Source organism: Nicrophorus vespilloides, unplaced genomic scaffold, assembly GCF_001412225.1.
Source record: "Nicrophorus vespilloides isolate i.1.1-1 unplaced genomic scaffold, Nicve_v1.0, whole genome shotgun sequence".
In the NCBI taxonomy this organism is placed as follows: domain Eukaryota; kingdom Metazoa; phylum Arthropoda; class Insecta; order Coleoptera; family Silphidae; genus Nicrophorus; species Nicrophorus vespilloides.
Window position 1 is genome coordinate 11342 of NW_017099970.1, and position 26484 is coordinate 37825.

Consider the following 26484-nt stretch of genomic DNA (forward strand, 5'->3'; position numbering starts at 1 on the left):
TTTTTACTCTTTGGAAATATGTGAGATCACAAACGACACTAGGATGCAACTAGAATGACTACTAATACCAGGAACTCATTTCCAATTCATACGCCCACGCGATTCCACGCCTGAGTTCAGTTGTTCATATTAATTATATCGTTTTGGTGTCTCTTTATGCTTGTATTATTTGTTCCATCAGAATACCATCTATTTCCAAACCTCTAAGAAAATCTTTTCGGAAAACGTTATTCATCCATTCAAGAAGAAAATGATGCTTTAGACCAGTGTACTTAAAAATTTTGAAGGACCCTCTGCAAAATGGGTATGTGTAGAAGAACAACCCGGATTGATGTCATCAATTTTTCTGCGATCCCCAAATATTTTTGACCTTCACTTTTATAAAAATAATTATAAACATGGCATAGAATTGTTAGATAACCATTGGTGAAATATATTGAGCTACAAGAACAATTATATTATAAGTAGACTTGTTGATATTAAATATGAAATATAATGTCGACCAAATGGCCTCTTTTGCTGTTTGTAAGGGTGGAGGTGAAGGTCTTTGGTGAGAATTCATTGCAAACTGGTTCTGCTAATGTTCATAACCGAACCAGTTTCCTCAATTTTTTTTAATTAATCTTTCGCCAAAATTGTAATGTGGTTTAACAATAACAATATGTTGTTCTTTTATATAGAAACTCATTTCTAATAACAGTAGATAACAAAAGTCAAATATTAGACTTGCCAACTTAGATACAAAAAAAAATGGAGGGTAATTTAAATCCAACCTACCCGGGTGGCGCTATAATTATAAATCTAGCTTTACGGTTTATAATTTTTACGGTTTTTAATTTTTGTTTTGATATGTGAAGGGGATATGTTTTTTTGTGAAGGGGAATTTAATACTATGGAATTAACAAGTGTTTCTTTCTTTTTTATAAATTTATTATCGACTGACAATATTTAGTCGATGCACAATGGCATTGTCCGCACAATGGATATAAATTACAGGAAACTGGCTCCAAATTGGACGCCAAGGGGATGGCCTCCTCCTATTGTATTTACATGTTGTCCTGTACAACAATACATATACACAATTCTGAACCGTATTTCACTGACGCAATCGATACAATATCCATTCCATCCATCCAGCAAAACCTATTAAAACTGCACACCATTTAACCATAAAGTTACTTTTCTCTAAATATTTTTTATTATCAGAGAAAAATATGTAACCCGACTTACCTACCTAAACCGGTAATTTTGTTTTGTTAAAAAATTGTCAATATTTATTGATTTAAAATTAAATGGATAGAAAACGCGTATTAAGCTTCCTTCTAGTTTACATAACAAATAAGGTCAAGGATGTTCGTGCACGATTGAAAACAAAGATGTATGACAAGTGTTTACACTGTTATTACAAGTTTTAATTCAGAAACTGTAATTCAGAAATACATTCCAATAATATCAAGTCAGCCAATGCTATTAGAAAAATATTTAGCAAATACGAAAAGTGTTCCTACAGCGATGAAACCGATTTTTATATAACCGACAAATATGAGTTCTCATGCAACGGATAATCAAGAAGAAATTATTTATAATAAAAAAATTGTGTGTATAACATTTGTTTTATTTACAATATATCATAAAAAGAACATTATGTAAATTTGTCATGTAGATGGGAAACTAAACAGTATTAGTAAACATAGTATTATTTTCGTTATTAAAAAGTTTTTAATTCTGTATGTTTGTGTTAATTTATTAGTAGATTTTCCGCTAGTTTATTTGGGTGTGATTGTACTTTTCCTTGGTATCTATTACTAGTTTCTTTTTACTCTTTAATCGTTTGCATTTGCAATTTACCGTGTATAACACTATTGGGTGCGTCTGCAATTGTACGTGATTTGTGATTGAAATCGCTGTTTATTATTTGTTTGACAGCCATCAATAATAAACGCTCTGAGTGTATTTATAAACATGGAATACTTTCATTTGAAAGGTCTCAGTCCAAACAATGTCATAGTCGAGCTAGATTCTGCTCATTCATTTACAACATTAAAATATTGGGTGGCAGAGGTCATACGAGCTGCCAAGTCGAACAAATCATTGGTCGACCAAATGAGATCATCACACCAAAAATCGTGAAGAAAATCTACAAAATACTATTGGATGACCGTCTACTGGATGTGCGCGAGCACATTGCGCGTTTGCTCATAATGGCACAAAAAACGTCGTGAAGATGTTTCAATCGAATTCTAATCGGTGGCCAAAATGACTTAAAGTTCGAATTGACTCCTCACGCATCCTACTCGCCATATTTAGTAAATATATTTCAAATGTTTGTCTAACGATAGCACTGATTGTCTTCTAATCAGTCAATAGTGTTTGCTGAATTTCACACCAAAGTGTTTTCCCTTTTTCGATTCATTTTTCATCCAAGTGAGTCTTCTATCTAAATGCATGCAAGTTAATTTGCATGATCGTCCTGCGGTAATAATTTATTATTTAGGGTTCTCCCTTTCTTGTCGTAAAGGTAAAATGAGTCGATTTTGTATTGTTGCATTTTATAAGTCATAATTTGAGCCATTGTTCAATCTGATTGAATCATATCAGTAAGTTGTGATATACATCTACCTGTTTACTATCAGAAAAAATTAGTAATGTGTTTTCTGCGATGTACCAATAGTTAGTTTATTTGGTGTTGGAAGATCCAATGTGAAAATGAGATATAATAATATAAATAATAGCGGTATCCATGTGGAAATAAGTTGGAGCTTTCTTATTGCAACTTTATTCGGAATAATCTATGAGTTGGATAAAATTTTATATTTGGGAAAAATGAAAATATTGATTACTTTAGTAAACCGTTGAACCTGTTTTATAGTGGAAATTCCTTTTGCGGAATCCAAGACGGTTTTCCGGGTATATGTTATTTTTTGGAGCTATTTTCGAAAACTTTGAAAAAAACAGGTAGTAGACTAATTGGTATATATGATGTTACTTTTGCCGGTTTTCTATAGTCTGAATTTTCGAGCGGTAATAATTCTGCAATATATTTTTTAATTTAGCTTTGTTTTAAAATTAACTGTAAATATAACATTTTTTAATTCATCTAAAGCGTTTGCTGTTTATTTTCGAACCGATGCTTGTTCACTTAACGTGATTAATTGTTGGACTAATTATTATTTGATCGATCACTTTAGATTATCGCCAGAAGCCAATCAAAAGTTTTAATTGAATTTTATGTGCGGAAAATTGGCTCTTAAACTGTTATAATAATTGATAAAAAAATATCTAACGATAATAAGAAATAAAATGATGATGATGGTATATATCACTTAATCTCGTTTTCACTATGTGACGTTCAGATATAGCGGAAATGGATTCGCGGGCGTTAATAACTTCCGGTCCATCCATCAAGAAGTGTACTCTGGCCTTGCACTCAGGACCGGCTTCGAAAGGGGTGGGTGGTGTCAATATTGACTCGCCGCTTAATTGAACGCCTCTACGCTGTTACTGTTACGAGCAATCGGCTTCCAAGTGGTGCGAAGCGAGGCAAAGCAAAATAAATGCAGAAAGTAAGATAAATACAGTCTTTCTCATTAGATTCGTTTTTGTTTGATCAACGCAAGAAATAATGAGAGCACAAAAGTACGAAATAATCAAGATCTATTAATAATATAAGCACTTTTCTTTTAATAAGGGAAACATTTGAACTGTACTTTATTGTTGTTACGTCTTAAACTAAGAGTTTAATTCTCGCATTTCCTTTGTCTCGTATTTTTGAGCACTTTTATTTTTCATTTATTTCTTTTTTCGGAGCTTATGATAAAAAAAAAGAAGATGAAAAAGCAGAAAGCGAGCGGAGAAAAGGAAAATTTCGTTCGCCTAATAACCAATTTCCGGCCTGATCCGATTACGAGGCATAAATTTACGAAATTCTCTAATGAATCTGTTGTGTCGCCTCCGCTTCTGATGTTGCTGCTGCTTTTTTTCGTTGTCCTCGTCGTCTTATTCTTATCGTTTCTCCTCCGCGCTGTGCATCTTCTTTCCTGGTAAGGGATTAGAGTAGGCGCCTTGGGGAAGCGGATTGGAACTGACATTTCTGCCTCGGTTTTCTGTTATCCTTTCCATTGTGCCGGGTGATGTAAATATAAACGCGGATAACACTAATTAGAGGAAACAGCTTTACATTATGCTGGCACTCGGCCAATCATCCTTTAGGGTGTATTAGTAATGATAAATTTGTGAGATATTGGGCAGTAAACAAGTTCAAGAACTTTTGAAAACAATGAAAAATCAATTAATCCAGCACTGAAATTTTCATTTATAAAAAGATATTTGAGATTACAGTACAACATATTTCGTTCCTAAATGGTAGTAGAAAATATTAAATTAAACCGTTCTCGAAACCATTTAAATCTTTATTGAAACATATAAAATAATAATATAATCATTTTAAACACTATTAAAATAATTTATATTAATAATAATACCAAAAATTTACTTAACGCTTAACTTAATTTATGTACCCAAGTTAATATGTGTAACCTTGATTTTTTTTCATAGGAATACAACGAATTTTTTTTTGTATTTGTTAATTAAATATTTATAAATGTTCTTTAGTGTATAAAGAAAATAGATAATTGAAGAAAATGGCGGAAAACGATAGCATTCTGCACGAAGTGTTGCATTAAGGCGTTAATATGAACATAAAAATTGATCAAATATAAACAAAAATGTAACTTCTCTTTATCCGTGCAAAGATCTCTAGTTCATTTGCTACTTTAATTTTTGTTTGGGAACCGACATTTTGAAACCTCTCAAGTCCTCTGTATTTATATATAAAGTAGAACATAATTAGAAGAATGGTAATCTTTCTATTTTGACAATTTTTATTTTTTGGCTCATAATAAAAAATATTCAAAGTCCATATCACTAATTTAAAATAGTGGATTTTAAGGGGACTACGACTACTAAAAGGTTAAGACGGCTGTGCTTTGTTCGAAATACCATAAATAAAAATAAATTTTAGGAGGATACTCAATTAATACTATTTTAATAACGTCCTTCTCCATGTTTTCGATCTAAGCTTCCTCGACAACTTCAGGAAACACATAGTTCCAAAACGGTGATAGGAAATTCAAAGACAAACCAAAATTAGGTAGACCCTTAAGATTAATAATGAAAACCAGGGTTTTTGAAACTATGTTCCTAAGTTAATAGATGTTCCAAAAAACCTAGAATGAAATAATTACTAAATAAATAAGTTTTTTTACTAAAACATAAAATTGTATACAAAAACAATTAAAATATATAAAAACTTTAACAAAATAATAATAGCAATATAATTGATTGCAAATATAATATAATAGACCTTTTTAGATGTTTTCTGTTTTATTATTATTGTTATGTATGAAAATATTTATTTTTTTTACTGTTTCAATAAATATTTATTAAACTTAATCTACCTTTTTAAAATATTTAATTGTTTAAAAACTTAGTCAGTATAATTAATTATATACATTTTAAACAAACAGTACAATTTAAATCATGAAAGAAAAAAATATTAATTGTTTGGTAATTGTCGAGAACCGGTTTATTATTGTAAATTCAATTCATAACTAATCAGAGTGATACAAATTACCCTTCCAATTTGATTTTGTGGATTTAGCAAATTAAGAGCGACACTATAAATGCGCCATTAAATTCATTGACCCTGCTCATGCACTAATTATTTACAGTTCATCGATGCCGTTTGTCCTCCATTCGATACTAATTCCGTGCGTTTCCATTTCAGATATGGCGAACGGAAAATTATCCGTAGAGTAAAAAGGAGGTGTGCCGTGGATGAGGCAAATCAAGAGGGAAAGGAGGATGATAGTGAACGCGATGGCCTCGTTCTCAGCGACACTAACGGCCCCGACGGCGAGCATTCTGCCGGCTCTCGTCATGCAGGAGCACGTTAATGCCACGACGGCGGTCCTGCAGAACAGGACGAATGCGACGACCATCGAGAACCTTCACCCGGACTGGACGGATCTGGTGATTCTGATCGTGAAGAGCTTCGTGTTCGGCACGATAATCCTGAGCGCTGTTTTAGGAAATGCGCTGGTGATTATTAGCGTGCAAAGGCATAGAAAGCTCAGGGTCATTACTAATTACTACGTGGTTAGTTTGGCGATGGCTGATATGTTGGTAGCGCTGTGTGCGATGACCTTCAACGCGAGTGTCGAACTCACAGGTCGCTGGGTCTTTGGGCCGTTGATGTGCGATGTTTGGAATTCATTAGACGTATACTTCTCGACAGCATCGATCCTTCATCTGTGCTGTATAAGCGTGGACAGGTATTACGCCATAGTACGACCGCTCGAGTATCCCATCACTATGACCCAAAGGACTGTAGGTTTCATGCTGGCCAACGTGTGGATCCTTCCGGCTCTGATAAGCTTCATGCCTATATTCTTAGGATGGTACACAACCGCAGAGCACAAGACGTTTAAGCTGCAGAACCCGAACGTTTGCAGCTTTGTGGTAAATCAATACTACGCGCTCATCAGCAGTAGCATCAGTTTCTGGATACCGGGTATAGTCATGGTGACCATGTATTGCCGCATCTACAAAGAGGCCATCCGACAGAGAAAGGCCCTTTCTAGGACTTCGAGCAACATCATCCTCAATTCGATCCATCAGCACCGCACATCGCAGTACACCCAACGTTTCGGTGACCACTATCTGCATCCCTCTGATGGTGAGCTGACCACCATCGGACAGATAAACGGTGGCAAACGAAGCACCAGTTCCGGATCTGCGGTTTCCTACGGCACCACCTGCACTACCACCGGATACAACACCGCCCTAAACACGAGGGATAACAGCAAGGCCGCAACCGAGCTGAACATGAACGGTAAGTGCGATCTTCCGTATCCATTGCTTCAATTTACGAATCAACATTATCGCTGCTACGAAAATAGATGTAATTGCAGTCGCGCGCGCGGCCTTCCTCGCACGGAAACCGTTCGTTTCATTCAAACCCTTGACCCACATTTGATATAATTATAATGATCACACATACATTACATTCTAGAAAAAATAATACTCAACACAAAGAAATATATACAAAGGTAATAACAATAATTAATAAATAATTCTGCGCTCTATAGTAATATTAGTAAATCTTTTAGAAAATGTATAATTTCTGTATTAAGAATGATGTTTATCGTAACAATCATGAGTAACTAAAGATAAATAATTTCAATATATAAATTAAAGTGCTACTGTCTGTAGGATTTTATTTTATTATAATTTATGAGAATTAGCAGAAACGTTTGCAAATCATTTAAGAATTTTTTTTAAACCACTTCCACTTCCAAGTTGAAGTCGAAAAACATCTTGCTTACCTGTTGTAACCAATCGTCAAATAAACTGATACCAGATCATCAGTTTGGTTTTCGTTGCAATCACGACACATTAGAGCAAGTAAATAGAATAGTAAATACCATCTACCAAGACCTAGAAAGTAAAAGATACCGATCGCTTGCCTTTTTGGACATATGTCATGCATTCGACAAACTTTTGTATATCAGACTACTATACACAATAACAAAGAACTTGATCGTGGACAATAGAATGTTTAGGTCCTGCTCTCCTTTTGATCCTACAACCGTCTTCACTCACGGTTAGCTTTCGACTCTCCCGGAATCCACATTGTACGGAGGAGCGTAGTTTTTATAGTTAACATTTCAAGGTTAAAAAATTACTAGTAATATTTATTACATTTTCAAAATTATTTACTCGTTGCCAGCATGTGGCAGATTATGAATAATAAATTTATAAAATTATTTATACAGTGGAACCTCGCTTAACGAGTATCTCGCATAACGAGCATTCCGCTTAATGAGCAAAATGAATTATAAGAAAAATGACTTGTTTAACAAGCGATATTTCGCATGAGTGACGTGAAGAAGAGAAGTCCCGGATTGTGTGCCTGCTACATCATTTTCTACAAATCCAGAAATTTTGGAACTGATTATATTCGTTAAGCGTTCTACTGCATATATTTCTGAAATTTTATTAGTATAAAAATTGGTTAAGATTAATACTTCATTGATTTTTAATGAGAAGATTCAGATTAGGCAACAATAAAATAAATATTTCTTTATATTTTTTATAAAAAATCATTTGAGCAAAAAAACAAACATTTTTAAATTAGTCTTACGAAATTATTTCATATATTTCAAACAATGTTTACAAAATTGTTATAATTAACTTTAGTATTATAATCAAATATAATAATAAAAATAATTTATTGTACTCATATATATATATAATATAATAAGGAATATTATATAATGTATAATAAGCAATAACGACCGCATTTTTTCCATTTATAATATTTCATATATGATTATATCATATACTAAAATTAGAAAGAAACATAAAATAATATAAAAAATAAAAGCACAGAAATCCATCGTCCCTACGTTATTAGTTAGTTAGATATTAGAATTAATAATAAATGATATTTTATTGTTGTTTATTGTTAAACCTTTAAACTGATTTAACTAAAATTGTTATTGAACACAGTTTTACCGTTGAAATTATTGTTTCCGTGCGTATATAATACATACAGTACTTACCATATTATTTAGATGTTTATTTAATTTATAGTAATCATAATCTCGAAGATATCATCTTCAAATAATAAATATTGTAAAATATAATAATATGCGAATATCTGAAAAGCATTTATTTAAAGACATTAATTAATGTAAATTTATGAGTTGTCATTTCAGTTTCACTGAAACTTTGATTTAATAAAACAGACATTTATTTTTTTATAATAGATAAATCCAATCATTAAAAATCATTACCATAGAAACTTTTGTCCATTTTAATTTTGTTTTAAAGTAATTTATAGCAAAAATATTTTATGTAACAAATGTTTTAATACAAACAAAAAGGTGTGAAACAAACAAAAAAAACACGAAATGTTGAATTTTGTTCATTTAATGATTTTTTGTCGTGTATTCTGTAAATTGAAAAAATAAATTGCGTTCAAAGTGAACAATATATGGACCGATGAAAAAAAAAGAATAATTCAAAATTGAAACATTGAAAGCATTTATATATGAAATGATAAATGTAATATGAAATATTTAGAGATTTATGAATTCTGAATATTTAAAAAACATATTACGAAAAGTATCAAGCAAGAAAATTTCAAGAGACAAGACGTTACCTCCTAGAATAGAATATTTTCCTTAACATCCGCTAGACCGCTAAAAAATGGTAAACTCAAATTTTTATTGTAAATATTTACAATCATTATAAAAATAGAGTCGTCAATACCGCTTTGTATCAGTTACCTTTTTTTGAAATTATATATATTTATTTTCTTTTTTTTTATTTCTGTATATGTTTTTTTGTACGACTGATGCAATAAACATTGTTATTTATTATTATATAAAAATAGAATTTAATAATTGATAATTTAGATCAGGGTTTCCCAAACATTTTCTGCAACGGAAGTTTTTGTAAATCCTGAAATTTTCACGGAATACCTTGTTTATTTTGTAGGGTAGATAATAATACATTATTAATAATATTTAAAAAAATATGAAAAAACTTTCATTATTTTTTTAGTAATTATATCATTCCAGTTTTCGCGGAACATAGTTTGGGAAAACCTGATTTAGATAATTGATAGTGTTTTTTTATATTTTCATATAAATTTTGTCAATATTTATTTATAAAAGCAAATTTGTGTATTTATCTTCAATACACATTCAAATATATAAAAGTTTATTTTTTTACACGAATTCACGTATATTCTTTAACAAGTTCTTTGAGTTGTAAACAAATACTAACAAAACTATAAATTTAGATTCTCGCATTTTAGTGTAAATATACGTTTACTGAATTAAAAGTGAAAAATGTAGAAACTAATCAACGTTTATTTAATTTATTATGAATGTATCTAATTCACATATTAGTATGTCCCATATGATTAAATAAATTTAGAATATGGATTTGTTAGTCCTGTTTTTCGGTAAAAGAATCTAAAAATTTCCTGGGAAAATATCGAAAATTTCTTTTTAAATTTATACAAAACTATTTGATCGGAAATAAAATTCTCTTATATATTTATATACATCAATATATAACAGAAAATAGAACTAATTTACTGTAAAACCGCATAATAATAAAGAGCCACTATAGCAAAAAAAAATTGAAGTATAATATATCTTTGTAAAATCATTTAATAAAACCACCATCAGCATCAATAACTACCTCTAAACGAGATCAAAATCGTCGACATGCTTGAATTAAATGATTTTGAGCTACGCTACACACGTAAAAATCCAGGGAATTGAGGTCCGGAGAGTTAGGAGTTATTTTGCAAGTGACAGTATTGATTTTTGAGATCATGATGCAGTTTGTTGCAGTTATTCTCAAAGTGGGGGTCGCGAATCCCAGGGGGGTTGCGAAAAACAGTTGGAGTAAATATACTTTTTATGTATATAATAAAAAACATGTATGTACTTACTATTTATTTAATTATGTACGAATATTTGAAAGGATTTACATAATACATAATAATAATGGTGAAAAGGATACAAAGTTTTCAATGGAATTCCAGAAAAGCAAAGTTGCTTTACCATTTTTTAATGATCATTTCTATGCGGATTATATGAATGTTGCGCGCTTCCTTCACAATTTCATCCGTCGGTGTAAGTCGTCGCATAGATTATTTATGATCCTCGTAGTATTGTTGTCGAGTGGCTGTAAATAAAGGCTATGCGGTTTGACGGGTGGTTCGACTGAGATGGGCGTTGGGTGTAGCAGTAAAACACTAATTTACGGCCTGATTTATGTGGCCAACCGTTTCAGCTGGGGCCGTTGCTCCCATAAATTCGCACCGAACTACTACGGAAGCCTTCGCGTTCCGCAGCAAAAAAATAAATTATGCAATCTAAACCGACGGAACCATCTGCAACTGAAACGGATTACCTTATACCAATTCGTTTTCTTTCTTTTGAGTAGAAGTAAATTATTTTTTACCAAAACGTACGGAATTTGAAATGAGCATGAGTACACCTGTTATACTTTAACTACTTAAGAATGACTTAAGGAATAGATAAGTATATACGATGCTTATTGTTAAATAATTTTTCATATAAAATGTCTCTAGTTAATAGACATTAAATAATCTGAAAAAACTGCCTATAGTTTCAGGAATAATGTATCACCTGTTAACCCGCAACTGCTATACTATGTAATATGCTGATTAACCATATTACACCATAATCAGGCCAAATTGATTGTAGACCTACATAAATAATTAAGTTCTAACAAGTAATTATTAATAATTATATCTAAAACTTTACCTTAAAAGCCTTCAAAAATGAGCTTGAAGAATCTATATAAACATATCAAATACAATATTAGAAATGCTCAAATTCCATTACATTCCCTGCAAATATATCTTAAACATTCGAAAGAAACAGGTTTATTGCAAATTATGCAATTCCGCTATAGTTGGAGATAGATTAGAATTCGACCTATAACAAATCTGATTTTCTGTGTAGTATGAATGTTCATCAGATAACGTTCATTTCTGGTTTTACAAGTTGAATGGCCTGTTTCTTCATAAAGTCAAGACGTCTTACTGTCAAATTGTCTTTACACGCACTGTAAGTACAAATGCATGAACACCACTGATTTTCAATATTCGAAAAAAAAAAATGGTTATGGAGCATCTCCTTGTTCTACACCAGATACAATAATCTGCACATTTTATCACGTGCATCAACTCCGCCATTAGTTGAGTTCTAATACATTTAGAAAGTATTCATCCGTCTGTGTACCCAACATACTGGTATCCATTCAGAAAATTATTAGTTTTGCTATCTATTGGGAACTAACATTGGCCACGAAAACTTTTAACTTCGTTGCACATTCTCCCATGCTGTAAAGTTTTTGACAATTTTCATAAAAGATTCAAATGTAAATTAAATGGGTGCAGAAGAATCAAAAATCAAGACACTTAGCAAAGAAAGGAAACTACCTTTAGTCATCCATCAGTTGCAGAAAGTGCATTTACGTCATGGTAAGATTTGATTGCCGTAGAAAAATATTGCTATAAATGCTTTTAGTTTAATAATAACTAATTATTTTAGTAAATTGGTTCAACGAAAATTGGTTCAAAATTGTTGATAACATATTGATATCAATAAGTAAATTCCACATTTCTTCTGGAGCTGCACTTCCCAGGCCGCTCGGTTATTATTAAACTTAGTTTTCCTGAGAAAATTGGTTTTGTCTCTCTCAGATTCAAACTCGTCGCTAAATTCACTTTCTTCTACACTATGTTCGGTTTATATATTTTCTTCAATATCTGTATCATTGTCTATACTTTGCTTCTAAATCGAATCTGAGTTATGATCACATTCTATTGCATCTATGTCACTTGCAAGATTGTTAAAATTCTCAAAACACTACATAACGGTCTCTTAAAAGTCATCGTCGATTGGTCTTACTTGTCGGGATGTACTAGGACGTGATTACATTATAATATGGCCTTTTTATAAATAATATATGACAATAATTAAATAAAAAAAGTATAACGTACTTACAGTAAAACACAATGAAATATTATAATTTTTTATCAATTTGTATTTCTACACTATTGCGTGATTAGCAGCTGATTCATATTAATAATATTTATTGTATTAATTGAAATCAGTAGTAAGAAAAAGATGATCTAGATTTTAGAATGAATATTAATAATTTGAATGAAAAAGTAAAGAAAATTGATATAAATCTTAAATCAGATTATAGTAAAAAGATTGTTAATTTTATTACCAATAGAGTTTATGAACTAATAAAGAAATATTAAGGACATATTGTCTATAATACTTTTCTAATTTATTTATAAAAATATAAACTTTTCCTGAAAATTTTAAACTTTCCTTAAAAATATTTTCTGTTTCAAATGTTAACTTTCACATAATTTTCTCTTTATTTTAAAAGATTATTTCATGCTTTCCATCGAAATAAATCTAGAAATTTCATTTCAACAGTCCACGTAATACTGCATCCGCACTATACATGATGGGAGTTATAAATGTATGTCAATCAAATCAACTATGTTAGTTAGTGGTTGTTATTCCTTTGTTTCGTACGTCAAAGTGAAACTGACAGCAACAATGTGTATAAACATTGTTGCCATACGTAACAATTTAAATTGAATAGAAAGTTTAAAAGATTTTTCTTTTTTATTTTCGCAACCTGCATGTATTGAACTTTACATTTCATATAATAATTCAGATGCTTCAGTTAAATTATTTTATAATTTTTATTTGTAACATTGAATAATAAATTTTAACTAATAACAAATTAAAAAATTAATGCAGAATACAATGAGGAATAGGTATTATATTATTATGCTTTTGATGTAAGCAAAAAAGACAATATAGGATTACAAAATCAGGAATGAAATAAGTTCAATTAATATATTCACTAGAGACAATTGGTGAATTCCCGGAAAGTCCGAGATAATTCTAACTGTCCGTTTCCCGGGAATAAAATAGGGGTAGTTTTCTAGTTATCACAAAGTGATGTCCATTTCTGTAAGTATACATTACGTTGATGAAAAAATTTACTCAGAAGTCAACTAGTGTTGATATCATGGAATATAAACTAAGATTAACATTGTCGTTTTTAGTTAACAATTAGGAAGTACGCTCTTCTCTTGACCCACCAACTAATACTCTCCGACTAAGATTAATGATTAAGAGAGTTCTAATTTAAAAAAAAAACGCGCAGTAACAATTTTATTGCGCGCAGTAATGCTTTTGCTGTGTGCGATTTCATCTGTACACGACTGTCAGCGCGCTTTTGTTACGGCTCCGTCTTATATTTTAAGAAATGAACCATATTAAAGGAGAGCGTTGGTGTGACATTTGTAATGTACATAATCTGTAGGTGTTGTTGTAAAATATCACTCTCTAAATATAAAATTATAAAGAGTTGCAAACCTTATATTATGAAGGAAATATAATATGTACCGCCCTTGGGAATTTTCCATAACAAAACAATGTTTAATACAGAGTTGTAGGCCTAACGAGTAAACATTGTAATTAATATAAAGTGGTTGGAACAACAAAAGGCAAAATATTTGATAAATTATTTACATGCTATAAATATTATTTTTAGGTATATCAACATCAATATTTTGATGTGCACAATAAACTATATATTGTTATTAAGATGCTAACGTTCATAAAACGATAAAAATGAGGAGTTTAAAATCATAAATGAAATAAATTGAACCCATACATCAAAAACAGACCTCAACTAATGTAATTACCAATAGCCTCAAGCACCAGAATGTTCACGAAGTTCGCAGTGCCTCGTGGCTGAGTGTTGTCTACAATGTTAACAGCAACGATTTAAAAGAACTTTAAATTAAATAAAAAAATGATGGGCTTTTATCAATTCGTGCATTTTTGTATAGTTCAGAAAAAACTCCAAAATGAAAAATCAATAACAAAAGATTGTTTACAACCAAAACGTGTTCGTTAATTAATATATATAAAAAAAACTATTTCATAATTTTAATTAAACAAATAAATAATAAAATAATTTAGTAAATTTTACTGTAAAATATGAAAATATGTAAGTCTACATTTTTGTGAGTGAAATAATAAATCGTAGAAAGATGAATATTTTCCATATTATTAGTTTCAAAACTATAAAAAAAAAACATGAAAATATATATTTCTTTAATAACAATAAAATATACTAATAAAATGTGTTAAAAGGAGCGGAAAGAATGCGGTCAATAACTCGTTGTATATGTATTTTTTTATGTATGCAATAAAATTTACTTTACTACTGTATTAAAATATAAATCTACAACTTCTATATAATATGTAACCAACTCAAATCGCCGTAAAAAAAGTCAAACTAATATAGATATAGATACAAATTAAGAAAATGAACATGTTAAAAATTGTTAAAAATTAGCAAAGAAAAGAATGAAAATAAATCGAACAAAAATATTATAGCATATTTTTCTAAAAATAGAGAAATATTATCCAAGTTTAGCTCATTATTTTGGTTTTATGTTCGGAAACCGAATTTTCTGAAACTGCCGCCTTCGAAAACTGAGGTTCTAGTGAACTTTAAATGAAGTGAGATCATTAAGTAAAATATGTTCAATTCTCAAATTTCTTGTATCTGATTTCCAGTTTGCCTGTCGAGGAATTGTGTTCGAAAACCGATTTTTTTTTATTATTTTTGTTTAGATTTTATGTTTGAGAACCGAATTGTTCTTAATCTGTGGGATTTGAGAACTGAGGCTCTAGTGTACTGTGAGTTAACTGTGTTGATACCGTCGAGAGATTGAGATTCTGTTCGGAAACCGGAATATTTTGATTTTAAATAATAAAAACTAATTGTCCTTAAACTGTAGCTGCCGAGATTCATGGTTTTAGTGTACTTTAAAATAACTGTATGATCTAAGTAAAATATGTTGGAAACCCACCATTCCGTTACCTCATGTTCAGTTTGACCGTGTCAGATTGTTCTTAAACTGCACCAAAAATTCCAATTTCACAAGTCGGAAAATTGAGATTCTGTTCGGAAACCGAGGTGTTTTTGTTTTGATTTTATGTTCGAAAAGCAAATTAACTAAGATTCATTAATATTGATCTAATCTATTTGGAAACAACCATATTGTTGATAACATTTTCATGCTGTGGAAGGATTGTATTTATTAACGAGTTAATGGATCTTGTTTTCGTATTACACATAAACGCATCTCAGAACCAAAATATATACATACAGCCTTCACTACAAATGACGATTTAAACCCGTTGTTTACGTCGAATGCAGTGCAAATTGGAAATCCAAAGTTTCATTAGGATGAGCGCCTTCCCTTTTGTTCGTCTGTTTTCCCCGTAATCAACTTCTCGCATAACTAAAACGGGAAGTTGAACCCATCTCCCATCTCCGGAACTTTGAGGATTCTCAACTCGCTTTGATGCTCGCTGTCTGTTTGCACTTAAATACGTCCTGCACCGAGAGCACCAACTGTTATTGCAGACTTCAAAAACTTTAATCCAACTCATTCACTTCAATTCAAAACCATTTGCATTTATTACAAACTATAATTTATATAAATAAATTAAAGTGAATATGTTGAAGTTAAAAGTATCAAGTGAGGATTAGATTCAAGCGAACATTATTTTGAAGTAGTTAATGTCGACCCGATGTAATAGAAAATAATTGGATTACTCGGATGGATTACAATCTGACCTTAGGTTCTATATTTAATGTCGACCCGCAGAACACGCGAATATATTCTGAAGCATCGATTCCAGCTAAAAAGAAGGCTGCCACCACCATCCCTAATACAACACTTAAGATTTTATAAATAAATATGATTTAGAATTTGAATAATCCAAACATTCTTAAATCAATTCTTAAGCGATTTTGTTAACAAATGATAATAATTCAATCATTTACTTTTCAAATATTATGAACGGCTCCAAATACTAATCAACCGTTAAGATAACTGATCGAACGATATAATTTTTAAACTTAAAGTAAAAATAATTGTTTCATATCTCCATTTTGGAAAATAAAAAGTTTTTGGTGATCATACCAATTTTATTTTCAATATATGGAAGTTATTTCTTGAAATCATCATTTTTAGCATCTGCTGTGACTGGTTCTAAAATTATCATTTACACATTACAAAATTATAATTACACATTTATTCAATATTACGTAAACGAATTAATCAAGTTCAAGGATGTTCTCGAAAAAAGTATTTACAACGTGTAAGGAAACCGTTGTTCTAATTAATGCCTTAACTTCATTCAAAACGGAATATTAATCCAAATAGTTGCTTCTTGTTATCCATAAATAAGACTACGTAAATATTTTTTTTACAAACTGCAATATACGTTAATAATGTTTGAAAATTTCAATACAGACTAAATTTTTATTGAGTAAAATTGTCTTACTAATTAATTTGGAATGTGTTTTATGCATTTTCTATTTGCTTTATACATAATATATTTTGTAAGTAGTGGTTCAATCAAAGCAACTTTTAGAAATTTAAAATAATTCAACTACCTCTAATGATGGTATAATCAAAGCAACAGTTTTCATTTGATAAACATCGAATATATCAGTGATTTCCAACCTGTTTCTATTTCGACCATCCTTGACATCATTTTTATTCATTCGACACGAATCAAATTGCAGGTAGTAAAGAAATTCTAATAATATACACATGGCTCCCGTTTAGAATACTTGCATTACATTATAATTATTACACGTCAATGAATTCGTAAAATGCTTCCATCCATGAAAGTAACATTGTTAGTAAATTTAAATTGAAATAACTAACGTTAACATTTCTACATCAGTATAAATTACTTTGTAGTTGGAATTTGTACAAAGACAGACATATTTTCTTGTTAAAAGTCTGGAACAGTGGATGGAAAAGAAACGATGTTAATTCTCTATATAGGATGGCAATTTATGAGGAGTTTCTTGAAATAATAAAGATGTATTGCTATTGTTCAAAGTCTCTCTCTATATTTCCTTCGTCTCTTTCTCGCTTCACTAAAATCAATGATATTTCGCCTTTGTCTCTCGCTTTCCGTGTCCTCATTTTCTTTTCCTCTATTATTGCTGTAGCGCATTTAATGCCACGTACATCTGGTGCTTTTATGGTGCATCCCCGCGTATTTACGAGCGAATAGAGGACAGGGACCATTAAGCCGAAACGAAGTTTCGCAATAGAAGGAAAAAGATATCTAATTTTCACGCTAATCTCGATAAAACAAACAAAAAAAAGAGACAAAGAAGAATAAGATAAAGGAGAGAAGAAAAAAAATCGAACAAACAACTACTTTTGTTGAAAGTACTTCACCCTTTTGTTGGTGTAATGTTTCTTTGTGGAATTTTCCATTCAAGTTTTTTCTCTTTCGTTGATGTTGTTGTAACTTTATTTTTGCGCGTTCCACTGGGTCGTAAAAGTTCGTCGAGACGGACCGGTCTTTTCCATATGGCCTTTCAATAAAATGCATAATACATGTACAAATAAATCCGCTGTAGCATGCAGAGAAATCCCCTTTAATGCTTTAACTTTTGTGACTTAATAATATACGAGGATTGAGGGCATCCCTTTTTCCTTAATACTTCAACCATAAAGATCTCGTTTTTAATTTTTAATTCCCCGGTGAAAATGTTTGAAAAAATGTCCCACACAATTATTTGAAAAAAAAATACTGGATTTTTTTAAATAAAAAATGAAATAATCCTCTTTTATAAACAACTTTTTATTAAAACTACAGCAATACCTCAAATAATTCTGCTTCGATTAGTGCGGATTCACTATAAATTCTAAAGAATTAGTACACAAAATTGTTATTTTTACATAAATGACCGTTTTTTTCCTCTATACCAGTAATGGGCAATTTTTTAGGAGTGTACCGGAAAACAAAAAAATAAATATTTTTTTTTGCATATTCAATATATGGGACACGACCTTACATGGATTTAAATTTGAAAATTTTAATCTCAAGGTTTGACTGTACAGAGCAATAATGGGCAATATATTGCCCACTGGCCAGATGATCTCTTTTTTGTGCTATTTATTTTTATGTTTTAAAGTACTCGATTAGTGCGGTTTTAAACAGTGTGTCATATTACCCATAATATGCGAGGTATTGCTCTATTGTAACGGATTTATGTATGAAGAAAAACCCTGCTCCTAAATTTTTATCGGAACATACAAATCTTTTATTATAACTTTTTATGTACTTCTTTTAATTTTCCCGGAAAAATAGTTTTAAATTCTCGTTTCCCAGAAACAAAACAAAAATCTAGGGAATGCTACCATCTAACTCCAATTGCATACTTTAATAACATATTGAATGCACTTGTTTATCTTTCTTCTTTTCATGTCCTTTAATTAAATTTGTAAAATTGATGCACGTCCCCTTGACAAATTGATTTTTCTCATCTATATACGTTCCTGTGTTTGTGCTTATGAATTTCTCAGTCCATTTCAATTGCGTCGATCTTTGATCTGCTTGTGCTATATTCGTTATTCGATTTCAATTGATTCGCATATGAAATTATTCATTTCATAATTTTTCAAAAGCTGAAGTGGTTCTCCACATATCACTGTACAAATAAAACAGGAATATAGTCTGCCAAAATAAATCAATTAAAAAATCAATTGCTTCGGTTTGTTAATTATTCATTTATTCATCTGTAATTCCAAATGATTCACGTTTCAACTTATTTGTTTCGTAACGTTTTGATTCTCGAGATTACTAAAAAAAAAATAAAGGATAAATATGTAAATAAATATGTATTTATTCAAACAATCTACTATTTCGTTATATTCATAAAAAAAAACAATTTCGTTTAAAATTATTCGTTTTATAGCTTTTCAAAATCCAGAACTTTTTTGATATTACTCTGTGTCAATAAATGCAGAAATATATAAAATTACCTATGATAACGAAGCTTCTATATAACGAAGTCTGCAAATTTAATATTTAAAATTTAGATGATAATGTTTGTTTCAGTGGAAGATTTAGAAAACTTTGTTAGTAAAAAAGAGAAATATGAGATTAAAGAAAATATCTAAATATTTAAAAAAATTCTTAAATTATATTTAAAATGTATTAATAATAATAGTAATAATTTATTGGCCAGACATCAATAAAAAAAAATAATACAATAATACAATAACAATTCTCAAAACAAAAAAAATAAATTCTAACATAAATCTAAAAATATATATTAATAGGCTGGCCAAAGGGCTAAAACGTATTATTTTTCCGTAAAAAATATTTTCATTTAGATTCATATAAGAAATTGTTAAATGAAAGAGAGAAAAGGCACAAACATTCAACTTTGGACTCATATTTTAAAAAGTATTCAATTTTAAACAAATTTACATACATTGTTGAATGATTTTGCAAAATTCCAAAATTTTCTCCATAGTTTCAAATACAGAAATAATCTAAGCTTAATAAAATAGTTTTATCTCTCACTTTTCTATTGAAAACCATAATCAATTCTCCTTCATCAACATTTTAAAAACTTAGATAATTTTATTTCTAATTACTTTGATAATAATTTCTTCATCAAGTATAACTTCTTTCCATATTTTGTTTAATATCACGGACTTTGTTATATATAAGCTTCGTTGTCAGCGGTAACGTTTAATGAGGTATGAAATAGTTGTGTTTATGAATTTATCAATTAAATTTTCTGTTGCTTTGATAAACTATGTATTTATTCATGTTATTTATTTCAATATATTCGCGTATCAAATTGTTCGTTTTATAACTATACATTACTTCTATACCAAAAAAAGGAAATACAGCAACATGGAAAATGGAAATAGAGGAAATCTTTAGGATTTTGTGGTCCTTTCGTGTAACGCAATTTAAGTAACGACTTTTTTCTCTTCAGCCTCGCCCAGGGACCACCATTACAAAAAAAAGGAAGGAGAAATCTATATAAGAACGTGGGCGTAGTGAAGAAAAAAAACACTCGAACACAATGACCATTCTCATGCTGAACATTTATTACAATCGTATCCGGCCCATTTACTACGTTAGACCCTGTTGTGTCGTTTCGTGTTTTACTTTGCTGGTGCTGAATTGATTTTATTCCCTTAAGAATTGTTAAATTAATATTTACATACCATAAAGTAGGATTACTTCTTCAATTTTGTTTTTATATTAATGGTAAATTTATATTCCCGGCGCATCCACAATTTGTACTGTAGAGAGGGGCACAAATGTTGCTGCAAAAACAAATGTGAATATTTCTGTTAATATTTTATTTCTTTATTATTTTTGATTTTTAACATTTTAGCAATATTCGTGCCCCATCCTATACAAATGTTACATCAATTTTTTGAAGTTAGGTAAGATAGGATCGTTTGTCAATATTTTTGTCGTAACTAAACCCATTAATTTGTAGTTAATAGTACCTAATAGATTTTATTAGTATTAAAATTGTATATCATATTTTTTATTCAATAAATATAAAAGCAATATTCAATAAAATTTAATAAAGTAATTTAGCAATAACTATCGAACTATTTTACTATTTGAAACCAGACATATTGAGGAACTAAATACATACAAAAATAAACCGCAATAAATGTGTACTAATCGGATTATAGTGAATCCGTACTGATCGAGCGGTATGCGAGATTATGCTGTATTAAATTGTTGGTATTCCACGTGGTAGTGTATCTCTAAATACTATACAAATTTACATACAAAGGTCTCAATTTTTCTGAATATCTCTATATTTTTTTAAATATTGTAAACTAAATAAAATAAATCATTGCTTATTCCCCAAATTAATGTACCAATCAAGATGTACTAATATGAATGAAAGTAAATACATATATAAGAGTTATTAGTTAGAAAAATAATTTTACAAAAAAAGTCATAAATAAATTTCAAAATTTAAAATATGTTTCATTTTATTATATAAAGAATAAAGTCACATATTTGGAATCTACGTTAAAAAAAGTAAAAAAAAATTTCAAAACTTTTTGTGACATTTTGTGCATTGTATTATGTATTGAAATTTTTAATTTTGTTGCAAAAAATATAAAATCATGTTGTAATTGTTAAAAGAGATAAACAACCAAAGTGTCCAATTTATACAATTAAACAAAGTCCAAAATTTGGCAACTTTCACAAATAATTGAAGATATTTTAACTAAAACCTAAGTTGGGATTTTGTAATTTTGTAAAATCTAAAAAAAATCAGGTTTTCGTGTGTGGAAAAAATCTGCCAATCTCGGGCTATTGTCCGAGATTGGTAAATGATACGAGAGGTGGTGATGTCTTTATTCTCGAAGATTAAAGAAGTGGCGTCCAGAACAATCACACGTTAATGACGTTTAGTGACAATCATCGCCACGACGTATTAAACTCTTAATTATACTGTTTACTGATTTTTTCTCCAATTAGATAAGTTCAATGTTTGTTGTCCAAAATTACAAACAGAAACAGATATATAGAATATACTCTTTATTACATCTTTATTTTATCTTCCAATTCGATCAGTCCAATTTAAGAAACTGTTGACTAAAATTAGGTAACTTTGACATATAATTGAAAATCTTTTAACTAAACCTAATTTTGATACGGATTTACAGAAAATACTCTTTATTACTTTTTTCTTCTATTTTTTCCTCCAATTGGATCGGTTCAATTTAGGCAACTGCTTGTGTCCCAAAATTGTACAACTTTGACAAATAATTAAAAATCTTTCAACTAAATATAAGTTTCATATGTTTGTTATTCATGATAACAGTCTTCAGTTCAAAATAGTGGAACTTTGACATATAAATAAAAATCTAATTTTGAAAATTTAATTTTGATATATATAGTAATTTATAGATAAAAGAATCATTAAGCCCTACTATTAATATAAAACTATATCAAGTCTGAAGCAGTAACCAATTTTTAAAGAAAGATCGAAATATTTAAAAGAAATACTTTTAAAATGTATCTTATATAATACGAGAATAAATACATATATTATAATTTGTATTTTATCTTATAACTACGATTGAAAATTATTATACATTAGTAAATTTATTTCATAATTAATAGCGAACTAATTCACTCAACATTTAGTTCGAACAAATTATAAAAAAAAATTAACGATACATAATAAAAAAATGTATAAACTTCATCTGTTATTACTTTAGTATATTATTAATGTACATCTGGTGCATCTACAATTTATATTCATAACACTTTAATGAAAATAACAAAAGAAGCCTTGCAATTTTTTAACGTAAACGTGATTAAATTTGCTCATGTAAAAAGAAAGAGAAGATCGTTTGGTTAATGGATGGAATTTGCTAAAACGTGAAATTAAATTAACTCGCGCAATTCCTTTCCCCCGTAAAACTGAAGGAACATAAAGAGGCCGTGTAATTGGTGAGAGCGATGTAATTGATTAAATTTCATTTCCTCTTTGATTACGCCCGTTATTATGGATTGAAGTGTTGTTCTTGGGATAGGCCACATAGGGTAACCTTTTGAATCCCCTTTTTTTGTATTATTATTATTTCGATTCCATTCGACGCCCTTTCCCACCAGCTTTCCGGTTGCCTTTCGTTGTTTCAGGCGGACCAGCATTTGCGATCCCCCACACCCTTTCCCCCCTTCGGTCGACCGACACCCCTTTGGGAAAGGGGTGCATGTTATGAGAGTGGGAATGTGTGTGGTGGCTGGGGGCGGCGGAGAGGCGAGATCCCTATTGATTTTACCCCCTGTAACCCGCGTGGGTGGCGCGTGCGGCCTCAAATCCACAACCCAAAAGACCCAGAGACTTCCTTCCTTCCTCTCGTATCTATTCCTATCTTCAACCCTTATACATTCTTTCAATTATACCTTATATTTTTTGTTTCATTCCGTTTCAACTAAGCTCAAACAACGATACCAGCATCGTCTACACATGCAACTTTATTTCTTTGAATAATAAAAGAAAGTCGTAAAGTATAGCAGAAGCAGTAAGCGAACAAAACGCACTTGGAAAGGATTCTAATTAATATTGAGAATAGCTACAGAAGCGCACAAACGGAGAGGAAATAAATTACAAAGGTTGAGTGACGGAAACAAGTAAAGTTTCTCACTCCTTTAGCATCGATTTTGCCTATTAAAGTTTTTCAAGTTGTTGTTTTTATTTCTCTCTCTCTTTCCAGTTCCAAGTGATACGATCTTGGGGAATTCGCGTATCCGGAAAATCCATACGTTGCACTCCTATTTTTGTATGCGTATTTATGTAATTTGCGAACGCGCGCCGATGACTGCCCCATTGTTGTTGCTACCGCCGTTGTTGGCCTGAATGCAAGAAATGGCAGATTAACAAGAAAATGGGTTTGCGTTTAATCCCCCTCCGCACGCTAGTTGAAATGGTATCGAACTTACTTTGACCTACTTGCCTACAATAATACAACAGGAAAACGATGGGGATGGGTGATTTATTTCTTTTGCTCATCTCTTTACGAGAAATCCGGCTGCAGATCCTGAATGAAACGAAGTATGAGAGTAAACCTTGTAAACCTTGGCTTGGTTACGTGCTTGGAATAGGTCGAGGTTGTGTGGCCTGTACAAATTAATCCGCCCACCTAGTCTATTTTAATACTAATTAAGTTTGTACGTTGCGTCTATAGTCTGCAACTGTCTCCATGTCTCTCTTCTGAATTATTTAATTTGTAAATAATTTAATGTCACGCATGGAGAATTAAGTTGAATTGTATGTATTGTCATGTTCATCAAAGCTTTGGAAAATCATAAAACTTCAATGATTTCTTGTACTTTTAATATTTGTATCTAAAACATTTTATGATTCAATAATTTAAACAAATTGTACTTTTGTTTTATACAAATACTTCTTGTTTAAATATTTCTAATCTTCGTTCATTTTTCTTACTTTTTTGCAATTGTGTTGATTAAATGACACTACAACTAAGACTTATCTAAATCTAATTGAATAATAGATCTAGTTAAATACATTAGCAACAATGAACTCAATAAAATTGAAATATTCTTTCAGGACACTAATAGTTTTATTAATTATATTAAGAATTGATTGTATTATGATTTTATCAAAAATAATTCACATAAAATTTACACTATTACTACTAATTATTGAGTGCTAATGTACACGGCACATTATTATGTATATAGAACTAAAATGTAGAAAAAATGTCAATGTCAATGCATTGCTTATGAAAGGGATAGGGAGAGGAAGTATGAGAAAGGAAGATCACTTATCTTATAAATTGGAAGTTTTTCCAAATATTTATCGTCTATTGGTGAATCGAACATAGACATATTTGACTAGAATAAAAAATACTGTTCGTTTATTGTAAATACTGTTTATTGCATTTATCGATATTATTTATTTTTACGATGTTTTTAGTTTTTCTCTATAAATAACTATATATAATCAAAATAACATCTAGAGAAAATCATAGATTAATTAAATTCAAAAGGTTTATTGAATCTATTTAAAAGGAGAATAAATAATATAATTTAGCATCATTGTTCATAAGTTCACTTAAATTTATAATATTTTAATTAGTAAACGTCTTTAGCCCGGTTCGCCGACCCTTGCTTTAGATAGAGGCGGAAGCCCTCAACTCCGGAGCCGTATGCGGCTCTTTTGATGGCATAGTACAGCCATTGCGATAAAAAATATTTAAAATTAACTTTCAGAAGAAATTCATCCTCACATCTGTCATCAACTAAAAACATTAAAAAAAAATCCCTTCCTTCTGGTAATTAAAGTAATGCGAATATTATCAAGATTAAATTCATAAATTCACAATCTAGTATTGTTGATACGAAATGCAGATACATTTGCAATAAACAAAATTAATTACAAAACATCAATATCGTATATAACAGTAATAAAATACAAGGAAATTTAATATATTAAATAATGTTATTAAAACTGTTTTTTCAATAAATCATAAAACATTATTGAACTTTGATCCGATTTGTTTCATTCATTATTATACATTATTCACATCACGTACATCATCTCATGTTTTATTTCGGTTAATCCGATATATTTTATTCAGAATATTCATATCGAATTTGTAACATATTCGTGTTGTTGAGCCTATAGGTCTATATATAAATACATATATATATAGCAAGGATTAAAATCACAAGAGGATTTATTTGTTCCACGTGATTTGAGCTGTGTATACACGTGATGTGTATAAAAAAAAGTATTCGTCAGATGGTTTTTTGAAAAAAAAAAAACAACCCTCGGATTTGTATCATCTCCCTTTCTCTCCTCTCATTCTCTGCGAAAACATTTTCAATTCAATTTTTTTCCGTATTGCGAGTGATGGACGAGCGTTTTTTTTCTAGACAATTAGGGTGGAAAATGGATTCGCGATTAAGTCCAGATTTTTTAACGGCTGTTTTACCATCAATTGCAAGGCTCATCTCGATACATATCATATGTATTGCATAAAAGTCAGGTCATTTTGATTAAAAATATTGTTCGAGAACTGAATTGTTCAATAATTCAGATTTCACTTTATTATTGTTACATTTATATATAAAAATATTATATTTATTATTGCATTATCATAAATTATTCGAAAAGATGTTCAGAAAGTGATATAAGAATTGAAGTTTCACTTGTTCAATTATTACGTATAAACATGATAATTATCATATTATTACTAATAAATTAAGTAATATATTATATATTAAAATTAATTAATTCGAAAAATTGAAGCAAATAGGTTTGTAGAGCAAGAAAAATACTTGCATATATGCATATACAGTGAAAACTCGCTTAACAGGCAAAAATTAATTGTAAAAAAAAATTACTCGCTTAACGAGTTTCTCATAACGAGTGACGATGAGAAGAAAAGACCCG

At 30.1% G+C, this 26484-nt stretch overlaps 1 protein-coding gene across 1 annotated transcript in view; it reads left to right on the forward strand.

The window, feature by feature from the left end:
* Window positions 1-5655: 5655 nt before the first annotated feature.
* The window catches only part of LOC108566404 (octopamine receptor beta-3R-like), a 35632-nt gene continuing 14803 nt past the window's right edge, over window positions 5656-26484 (forward strand). Inside the window, exon 1 of the mRNA XM_017926263.1 lies at window positions 5656-6892. Coding sequence (XP_017781752.1) covers window positions 5836-6892 — 1057 coding nt within the window. The 5' untranslated portion in view covers window positions 5656-5835. The remainder of the gene's footprint in view (window positions 6893-26484) is intronic.